Genomic DNA, 10,910 nt, shown 5'->3' with positions numbered 1-10,910 from the left:
GCAACTAAAAGACTATTAAATTAGAGTTTATTAAAAACAAATGATGTGGCCCAGTACATCCCAGGTAAGCAGCTGCCACAGATATAGCCATGAAAAGCTTACAGCTGTCCTTTCATGCTGAGCCCCACAGACATGGATCTAATTACAGCTCTGTGGCCAGGAGAAGGTTATGGGGGAAGGAGGCTCTGAGGGGGGTGGAGGGAGTTAGGAGCAGAAAATCAATTCAAATTACTTTGATGACAGTGACTTAGAGCTTCCCTCTAGCAAGACAGACATACCACTGTTAACCATGCTGGCAGCCAGGACCGGGGCTGTGGGCAGTAAGATCTCTGAAGAGAGCACAAAGTTACGGAAACAATCTGTGCTTTCTGTAGGGAGCAAAGACAAATCTCCCAAGAGGGCTCCAGAAAATGCAACAGACAACCAGCTCAGCACCTCGGACCTGAGCCAGCTCAGGGCCCGGCGTTTGGCTCTACTACGTGAACTGGAAATGAACTGGTATTTGAAAATATGGGACCTGTCATCTGAGCACACTGTCGCCCACACGACCGGGATGCCTCATAGGTAAGATTCTTTTCATCTTTGCTGTTACTCGTCTTCGAAAGGCATTTTAAAGAGAAAGTTTAAAGAAAAAACTTGAAAAGTACAAGTAACTCAAACTGGTTGGTTTGTTTTCTTTCCACATCATGGTACCATCCTCTATCAGTTCTAGTTTCTTTATGGCTGACTGACACTTTAGAAAAGGGAAAACCGGGGGTGGGGTGGAGGAGCAGGAACTTGGTGAAAATGGCAAATAACACCACCTCTATTGTTCTCCTGACAACCCTGGGATGAAGGTGGGGGAAGATGCTCTATAGTTGTATATGCCATTAAAATTTCACTTTATTAATAGCTGAAGAACTGAAAGCACTATATCTAGGACAGGAAATCTTTAATTTAAAGAAAACAAACAATCCTCTTCCATCCTGCCTCCTTCTTTCATTTTGAGAACGTGCAGGGGTAGCAGTGGGAATGATGAGAAGGAAGATGACATCTGAGGTTGTTTCCCAGACCTAATTCAATGATCCAGGAGCAGAATTCATATGGTTCCCAGTTGCTGATCTTTCAGTTGCATCCCGTTTCACATCTGTAGCCGTATGTTCCCGGGTACGAGCTGGGCAACCAACTTGTAGCCTGGGTGTGCTGGTGCTGGTGAGGAGTAAACATAGATTGCTGGTGTGGTCCAACTCACGGCTGATTAAATTTCAGACCATGTTCAGAAGTCAGGAGAGAAAGTTGAATTTTTTAGATCATAGGTACTGCAAAGAAAACCCCTGCGGCATTCCTTTCAGCTCTTTTCCCAGACTGGCTTCAAATAATTCAAGACAAGACCGGTTTCACAAATCCCAAGTGTCATTGGGACAAAACCCATGAACAAAGCCTGGGAAATTCTGCCATCCAGATATATTTAGAAAATGAATTTGATGCTCCTGGTCTTAGAAACGTAGAATCCCGGAATGAGAGCTGGAAAGGACCAAAGAGGTCTTTGGTATATGGATGAGAAAATTGAGACTCACACTGATGAAATGACTTGTCCAAGGTCACACATAGGATCCTAGATTGACAACTAGAGGGGACCTCAGGCTATTCAGTCCAATCTCCTTATTTTACTCATGGAAACTGAGCTCAGGGACATTCAGGGACTTACCCAAGATTTGAACCCAGGACCTCCGCCTCCCAAGCCAGTGTATTGCAGGAACATATAATTGGAACTACAAGGGTCTTTAGAGGTGATGATCTAGTCCAGGAGTGGGGAACCTGAGGCCTCGAGGTCACATGTGGCCCTCTAGATCCTCAAGTGTGGACCTTTGACTGAGTCCAAACTTCACGGGACAAATCCCCTGAATAAAAGGATTTGTTCTGTAAAGTTTGGATTTAGTCAAAGAGCCTCACTTGAGGACCCAGAAGGCTACATGTGGTCTCAAGGCTGATCTAGTCCGGATCCCTCATTTAATTCACAGGAAGTTTTCATAGGAGTAAAGATAATTTTCTGGAAATAATGACTTAGGGTACTCATTTTTAATTACTTGCTTTAGGAATTCAGGATTTCCTTGGTGTGCGTACTCCCCTCCTTGCTGATACAGACTGGAGAGCCCCTGTGACTTAGGCAGTGGGGTTTAAGAAGTATCATGGCCAGAGAAAATCACTGCTTTGTGGTCAACTTGTTTCTCATAAGGTTACAGCAAATTGATTAGAAATGAAGCATTCCAATGAAACGGGTAGAACATCCCAAGCTCCTGTTCGAAGAAGCAATATGATGAGTGCCAGCCCAGGATGAAGATTGCCTCACGGGGTTGAAGCCCTGTGGACGCTTCTCTGTGTCAAAGCCATCTGCCCCACCTTGAGGATGCTTCAGACAGGTATTTCAGATACTGAGAAGAGTAGATTCAACAAGGCATTTATTAAGCTCTTGCTTTGTTCAAGACACTGGGCTTGGAGCTAAGGATATGGAGATGAGTGAAAAGTCTCTGCCATCTCTGCCATAATGTGTTATATTGGAGGTGAGGAGGAGGTGGGGAAGGAAATGCTATATGTATACAAGTAGTTACCAAGTATGTGCAAAGGAATACAAAGTTTTAGGGGAGGGAGCTCGTGGTGAAGGTGGTCTTTTGACCTAAGCTAGGTATTACATGAAGGAAGCTAGGTATTCCATGAGGAGCACCTGCAAGACATGGGAGAGATCACCTGCAATCAAAGGCATAGTGGTGTGAAAGAGACTTCCCTGCCCGGAGAACAGTCAGCAGGCTAATTGTACTGAGAGGGATGGTGTATTAACGAGAGTCACACAGAAAGGTGGGAGTCAGAATGTGCAGGGGCTGCACTGAAGATTCTTATCAAAAAGGCCATAGGGAGCTATCAAAGATTCTGGAATGAGAGAAGGGCATCATCACATCTCTGATTTGGCAGCTGTGTGGAAGATGAGTTGGAGATGGGGAGAAACTGGAGGTAGTGAGACCAATTGGGAGACTATTGCAAGACATTACAAGAAAGTTTATTTAGCAACTGAATTAAAAAGTTGGAAACTTCAAAAGATCATCAAACCCAGAGACTTTGAATGTCTCCTTGCCGAAGCATCGATAGAATGGCCTGATCTGGATTTACTCCATTATTCAAAAAGACATCTTTATGAAAATGAATGAGATAAAGCTTTTAGTGATCGTGGAATCATTTTAAGACCTGTGAGGGGCTGGGGCATTGGGAGCAACAATCACAGATAAGCAGAGAGCAAGCAATTCACCGGACTCTGGGGAGCAGACTTGAGGTTGAATGGTGCCATTCAGGGGCAGCTTCAATGAGATTGGCATTGATGGGAACTGTACATTTAAGGCCCAATTCATAAATCCATCATGAAATAAGCCTCTGGAAAAGAGTCAAATGGCAAAGAGAACCTCCAGTAATGGCTTCCTTACATAACATTTCCTTTCATTGACTATCGACCAGAGATGTGCCTTGTGGGAGTCCAACATCCACATGACTAGACAATTGCTGCTCCACAGGCCAAAATGTAGCCCATTTCTCCATGACATTAGCTCTACGTGGCTGGTGTCTTCCTGACAGATCGGAATAGTACCTAAGGTAGGAAGATTTTTAGGAGGAAAAAAATATATATATAAATTAATTTTAATGCTGTATCATTTGATTATTTAGAACAATTTGTAATATTCTCTTCTCTGTAAAAAGGCTAGCTTGAAGAGTACCCTTCCCAGCTAAAGGATGTCAGGAGCATTCCAGCTCTGCTTAAGGCGTCTGGGCAGGACCCCACCCAATTGGGAAACCTGATTTGTATCTAAGGCATAAACAGGATCCAGTTTGGATGAGGTCTCTCCCCAGGGGAAAGAGTTCCTGTCTTTGCTCCCCTTCATCAGAGTTTAGGGTGACCCGCTCATGAAGGAGAAACTAAACCAGACAGAACCTGGTCTGGGGGCCCAGATTGCTAGCAGGAGCTCAAAACTCATGGCCAGACCATTTCTCAGCTGAAATCCCTCCTCCCCCTCAATGATATGGTAATTGGGACAGATGGGGAGCTTTTAGCCCACCTCCCCATTTACTGTCCACAAATTAGGATTGAATTTCATTTGCAAGGGGAGTGCCCTGTCAGAAGGAACACTTCTGTTTCCCTTCCTCATCTTTGGTTACTGAGAGAAACTACTGACCATTAATTTAATGATTATTGGCTAGCCTAATTAAGAAATTGATTATCGACACTCAGAAACTTTGTCTCTCAGGGTTTTAGTTGCAACAATGCATACATCTGTATATTATGTTTATACCCATACATTACTCTGTCTCTATTTCTCTGCTGCCTATCTTCTTTTTTGATTTCTTTGTGCAATGAGAAGTCCAATTAAGTGTAACCCAGGATCAATGGGGTATCTATGAACACATGACTAGATTTTGATTATGATTTTTGGCTGGACCTGTATTATCACTGGGGTAAGGAGCTCCTGGTGAGGGACTTTCAATGCCAATTCAGAGACGTTTTGGGGAGAGCTCAAGTGAGTTTTTGCCTTTTCTCTGCCATCTTGACTCTACCCCCCCATGCCAATTCAAATTGATAACTTCTCTGTAACTTATAGTCTTATTGAGAGAGTCACCTGGGGGCACTAATAAGTTAAGTGATTTGTCCAGAGTCACCCAGCCGGTTTGTGCCAAGGGTAGAGCTTTAAATCAGGCTTTCTAGACCCCTAGGTCAATTCTCTATCAATGATGCCACCCTGGATGTGTACACATACATACATACATATATACATACATACATATGTACATACGTACACACAATACAAATACATACATACATACACATCTCTCTGTTGCCTGTCTCCTTTTTCTTTTTAAGATATCTTCATTTAATAAGGAGAATCAGGTTTTGTGTGATCTAGAACGAATGGCTTCCAAAGCTCACTTGGAGGGATAATGCTAGTCATCCTTGATCTGCAATGACCTTGTCTGTCTCTTACTTAGTGTGGGGGAGAACCATAGATGCCTTGTCTACCTTACACTATAAAACTTTAACACAGTAACTTCCTATTCACTTGGAACTGACTGCATTCGTTAGGAAAGTCCCTTCATTGTACAGCTATGTCTTTATGTTGCTCAGAAAATCATGACAACTTCCTTTTTTAAGGCAGATTTGTTGAGCAGTGGGAAGGAACCCTGGATTGAGAGTTAAGATGTTATGTGTTATGTGTTCAGTCATGTCTGACTCTTCATGACCCTATGGACCATAGCACACCAATGCTGTCCATGGGGTTTTCTTGGCAAAGATACTGGAGTGGTTTGCCATTTCCTTCCCCAGTGGAACACTGATCCATAGGCAAATAGGAGTTAAGTAACTTGCCTGAGGTCACATAGCTAGGAAGTTTCTGAGGCTGAATCTGAACTCAGGTCTTCCTGATGTCAAGCCCAGAACTCTACTCACTGTGCTACCCAGCACCCAAGATGACTTGTGTTCAAATCTAGCCTCAGTAGATAACCAGTATAGTGAAGTGTCTTGAGACCCTGTCATATGAGCTCAGACACTTACTAGCTGTGTGACCTGTGTGACCTAACCTCTCCTCGGTCTCAATTTCCTCATCTGTAAAATGAGGATAATAATAGTACCTAACTCTCAGGGTTGTTGTGAGATATAATGAAGTAATATTTGTTAAATTCTTTGTAAACCTTAGAGCACTGTAGTAAATGCTAGCTATTATTACTATTATTGTTAATAAAATATTTGAGCCAATTAAAGTAGGGACAAAAGGTTGGATTGGATACTATGTCTGTCTATGACAATATGATCACTTTTGGGGATATGATAGTAGGAACACTTCTTAACATGTCCAGGAACACCTAGCAGCTGTAATTGGGAGGAATGGTATTGTGGTGGGAAAAAGCAGTGGGCAATGTCAAGATCCCTAGACTTGAGTCCCTTGCTCTTTCATGTAACAGCATGTTTCTGGTCAATCCTGTCATTTCCTGGAAATCCTAGGTCTGCAAGGCTTTTGGTAAGAATGACTCAGTAAGGTAAAATTTAGGGCAGTTATGATAGAGCTGTCATGTGCAAGAGGGATCAGACTGGTTCTGCTGAACCCTGAGGGCCAAATTTGGAGCCACAATGTCTAGAGACATTGATTCCAGATAGATGGAAGGTTTACTTACAAAGGACCAAGAGTGGGATGGGCTACTTGGAAAGTAGTTGGTAGCTGGACAGCTCCATCTGGATGGCTTAGAGGCATCTGAAACTCAACCTGTACAAAACATGCCAATGGAAGCTTTTGTAAATAAAGTGACTAAATAAACATTCTCTTTGACCCAGAGATTCTATGGCTAATCGCATACCCCAAGGAAGTTGTTGACAATAAGAAAAGCCCTGAATACCCCAAAATGTTCATTGTAGCATTTTTTTTTGTGGTAGTAAAGAACTAGAAACATGGATTGGGGAATGGCTAAACAAACGGGGGTACATGAACGTAATGGAATATTACAGTGCTGGAAGGAAAGACAAGCATGATAAATACAGAGAAGCCTGGAAAGACCTACATAAACTAAAGCAAATTCAAGCAAACACATTCTGGAAAACAATACACATAATGTTCACAACAATGTAAGTTGAAAAAACAACCACCACAAAACAATTGAAAATGTGGAATTTTAAGGAACAAGCTTGGGGTCTAAGAAGAAGTAGGAAAAGACACCTATCCCCTCCAGTTATTATTTTTTTTTGTGAGGCAATTGGGGTTAAGTGACTTGCCCAGAGTCACACAGTTAGTAAGCATTGTGTGTCTGAGGCTGGATTTCAACTCAGGTCCTCCTAGCTCCAGGGCTGGTGCTCTATTCACGGCATCACCTAGCTACCCTCATTCCTCCCCCTGACACCTATTTGTGAGTGGGATGGAGGAATAAGGTTAGATGCTGTGGAACACAGCATCAAACTTTTTATTTTTGATATATTGATATTTTGCTAAATTTTCTTTTCTTATTCCTTTTTTTAAAGGAATTCTCTGTTATAAGGGATGATTCTCTGGGAGGGGAGAAGAGAATACTGGGGCAAATCTATGCAATGTAAAAACAGAAGACCAGCAATAAAATCCACTTAAAAACATTAAAAATGAGTGCATATTGAAGTGAAGCAAATTAAGCAGGCAGAGGACAACTGGCCACTTGTTGGGTATGCTGAGTTAGGTACTAGCTGGACTACTTGACCTCTGAGGTCTCATCCAAATATGAAGTATTGTGAATTTACCTCTCTGGATCTGTTTCCTCATCTGTAAATGATGACATTGGCTCAGGCGCTTTCTTTGATCTTTTCTAGCTCACCCACTATGGTTCAGCAGGAGAGAGGGGGACAGAGAGAGAGAAAGAAAGAGGGAGGGAGAGACAGAGAGACAGAGAAAAAGAAACACAGAGAGAGAGAGAGACAGAGACAGAGACAGAGAGACAGAGAGAGAGACAGAGACACACACACACACACACACACACACACACACACACACACAGAATTGGAAAATAACAGGAGTGCTCCAGAAACCAACTGCCCCCTTGGGAAGACTAAATTCAAATCTTTTACAGCAGATTAATTCCAGTTCATCTGCTCTGAGAGATTTGAGGATTATTTCAGGCCATGCTTCAGTAATATCCTGTATTTCTCATTAAGGTTGTTATTAGATGATTGAAAGAAAGAATTAGAAAGAGAGCTGGGTTATTATTGACAGGGCCTTGAAAGCCTGGTTATTTTGTAAGAAGTAATATCTGGAAGCTCAGTGCCTGGCTGCCTACACCTTTAACATGGAGGACAGGACTCTCATTCAAGCTCTGTTTCTTTCTCTGATTCTTGGCTACTTGATAAAACCGTCTGTTAGCCTTATTTTTTTCCCCACCCATAGTTGGAGCATTTGTTTCACTATCTGTCTTGCACATAGTAGGTGCTTAATACATGTTTTTTCTACTGAGTTGAGTTCCTATCTCATAAATCTAGGTCTGGAAGTAACTCCAGAGCTCAACTAGTTCAATCCTCCCATTTTACAAAAAAGGAAACTGAGGCCTAGGGAGGCTAAGAGGCTTGCACACTTGCTTTGGTTTGTAGCCATCAAAAATACTCACGCTAGTTTTATTGTTGTCATTGCCTCTTCTAAAATCAGGTCACTGTGGTGATAGGCAAAGCTTCCAGGAATGTAAAGATATGTTGGCTGTGTTCTTCTATGGTCAGACCACATCCAGAGCAGAGTCACAGAACTACAGGTGAAAAGGACCTCAGGCTCTATCTCTTCCAACCCTCTCAGTTTTACATGTTTGTAAAGTGACACACAGAGATTTGCCCAAAGTTCCCCATGTAATGAACATCAGAGGCAGGATTTGAACTCAGGTCCTCTGACTCCAGAGCCAGTCCTTTCCCCACCAACTCCCCTTTCTATTATGGTCAGTCATAGGCAGCACATTTTAGGAATAGCCCCCAAGTAGGAGGTAACCAGGACAATGAAGTGAGTTCAGTCTATGTCATATGAGGCTCAGATGAAGGACTTGGGGACACTTATCCTGGAGAGGACAAAATTTGGGGCATCAGATCCAGTTTTCAAGGATTTAAGGGCTGACATGTGGAAGAGGGCTTAGCTATATTCAGGGTAAAAAGAAACAAATTTAGGCTTGGTGTGAAAAGTGTGAGAATCTGGCTCAGGAGCTGGTGGGTTCCTCTTCAATGGACATCTTCAAGGAAAAAGTAGATGATAAGCACGTCTTGGGTACATTGCAGAGAGAATACTTTGGACGAGGGTGGAGACTGGCAGTATGGAACACTAGTTGAGAAATATTAAACAAAATAAATAAAATCACAATAAAAAAGATAATGTTAATATGTGGTTTTCTAAGTCAATATTCGGCCTGCAGGGTTCCTCATGTACAGTGTAACCCACCCCACCCCTCTCCTACCACCCTAGACCTTTCCTCTTATTTCTGGCATAAGACCACTCTGGGATCACTTACAGAACTAGATTTATGAGATATGAACTCAATTGAAAATACATGTATTAAGATCTGACTATGTGCAATGCATGTGGTGAATCAAATGGTCCAACCATTGGGTTCAAGTTGAACTGGGGAGTGTGGTGGGCCATGTGTAGCCAGCAGGCTAGATGACCTAAAAGTCCCTTCTAGCTTGAGCTCTGTCACCCTCTGATCCCTTTTGGCTCCGAAATTTTGTGTTTCTGTGAGGTGTTTGGAGTTTCTGTAGTCTACTCTTAGGATGGCTAATAATGAACAAATGGATGCCAGTCTTAGATCTGACCACTGAGGATTCTGTTGTGCCCCATGAATATTTATTAAGAAAACATCATATGTTCTCAAAGAAGACAAGTAAGGGATAAGACCCTATAGGTGGATCACCATGTGTACCTATGAGATACCCACTGCCAGGGTAGGACATGAAAGCTTTCTAATGTCAAGGCTATGGAAAGAAAAGATGAGCTCTATTGGCATGTACCAATAAAATGGAAACCATCAGGGACATTGAGATGGATGGAGTATTACCCCTTCCCTGTCATAGTCCCCACCTTGGATCAGATTTCTACTGTCCTTTTCAGTTTTTCATCTTTTGGCCGAGTTCACATCCTCTAATCTGTGTCACTGTTCTCCTCTCTCTCCACTTGGCTCTACTTTGCAAAGTTCCTGACTTACCAAGATGCAGTCCTCCCCTCTGCCCATTCCAGGAGACAAAGATGCAGTTCCCTTGAGACCCCACGAAGCCTTGGGAGCATGCTGGCTCAGCCATCTGGATCCAGTGTTGATTTTAAGATCTTAGCGCCTTCTAATCACTGAGTTGTCTCCCACCTTCTGCCTTTCTGCCCCTCCATCCATTGTCAGAGCCTTCCCGCTGAAATATCCTGTCTTTCACCGTGTATATATCTTGTGTGCACAGAACTGTTCACTTGTTGTATCCCCACTAGAATGTGGGCTTCTGGAGGACAGGGCCTATTTTTTTGCCCTTTTTTGTACCCCCAGTGCTTAGTACAGTGTCTAACACATAGTAAATGCTCAATAGATGTTTGTTGAACTGAATTGATCACAAGATAGCCAGCATTCTTCAGCCAAAGCCAGGATCCACAGCTGCCCTGAGTTAGTCTGAAGATAAGTAAAGGTTTTAGAAAGTTTGTAGTGGTTTTTTTTTCTTTTTAAGAGAAAGCATTTTTTTCTCCCCAAGAAAACATTCTGTACTGAATTAGTTCTTATGTTTTGTTTGCTGAATTTGATATTCAGTTGGCCTCCAGGCCTTTGCATAGTCTTTGCCCCACACCTAGCATGCCTTTCCTCACTGCCACTTCTTAGAACCCCTAGTTTCTTCAAAGGCTCCAGAATGGCATCATCTCTTGGCAATTTTCTTTCTTTGTCTTCCCAGGTGTCAGCACTCTCCAGTTTACATGTAGTCATCTCTTCCCTCTCCCCAAATAGAGTGTAAGATCCTTGAGGGCAGAGACTTTACATTTTAGGGAGTGGTGGTTGTTTTTGTCTTGTCCCCCTAGAATCTAGCATCAGCCTGTGCACATAGTAGGTGCTTAATAAAGCTTCTTGGGTTGAACTTAAAAAGCGATTTCTTTCTTCTTGGAAGATGTTTTGCATCTCCTTGGTCATTTTTCCTCCTGGTTTATCACCTTTAAGGTTCTAATTCTTATGAAACTTGTAATTATAAGAATCCATGAGTCTAATCACCTGTTTCCAGCTGAAAGTGGTTATGTTCCATCTGTATACTCATGTTCCTATTCTTTGGCATTCTCCTGGATATTTTTCCTTCTTTCCTTCTTTCATTTGTTTATTTATGTGTTCATTTGTTTATTTGTGCATTCATCTGTCTGTCTGTCTATCTATCTATCTATCTATCTATCTATCTATCTATCTATCTATCT

The 10,910-nt window shown here is 42.4% G+C and overlaps 1 protein-coding gene across 2 annotated transcripts in view; it reads left to right on the top strand.

Moving 5' to 3' along the window:
- Nucleotides 1-289: 289 nt before the first annotated feature.
- KCNAB1 (potassium voltage-gated channel subfamily A member regulatory beta subunit 1) overlaps nucleotides 290-10,910 on the top strand; it is a 451,442-nt gene continuing 440,821 nt past the window's right edge. For both annotated transcript variants that reach the window (XM_027875934.1, XM_027875933.1), the window contains exon 1: nucleotides 290-564. In XM_027875934.1, coding sequence (XP_027731735.1) covers nucleotides 290-564 — 275 coding nt within the window. The remainder of the gene's footprint in view (nucleotides 565-10,910) is intronic.

The sequence above is a fragment of the Vombatus ursinus genome, unplaced genomic scaffold (assembly GCF_900497805.2).
Source record: "Vombatus ursinus unplaced genomic scaffold, bare-nosed wombat genome assembly UNPS02014810.1, whole genome shotgun sequence".
In the NCBI taxonomy this organism is placed as follows: Eukaryota; Metazoa; Chordata; class Mammalia; order Diprotodontia; family Vombatidae; genus Vombatus; species Vombatus ursinus.
The sequence above is the reverse complement of the archived record's forward strand: the minus strand, read 5'-3'. Positions and strand labels throughout refer to the sequence as shown.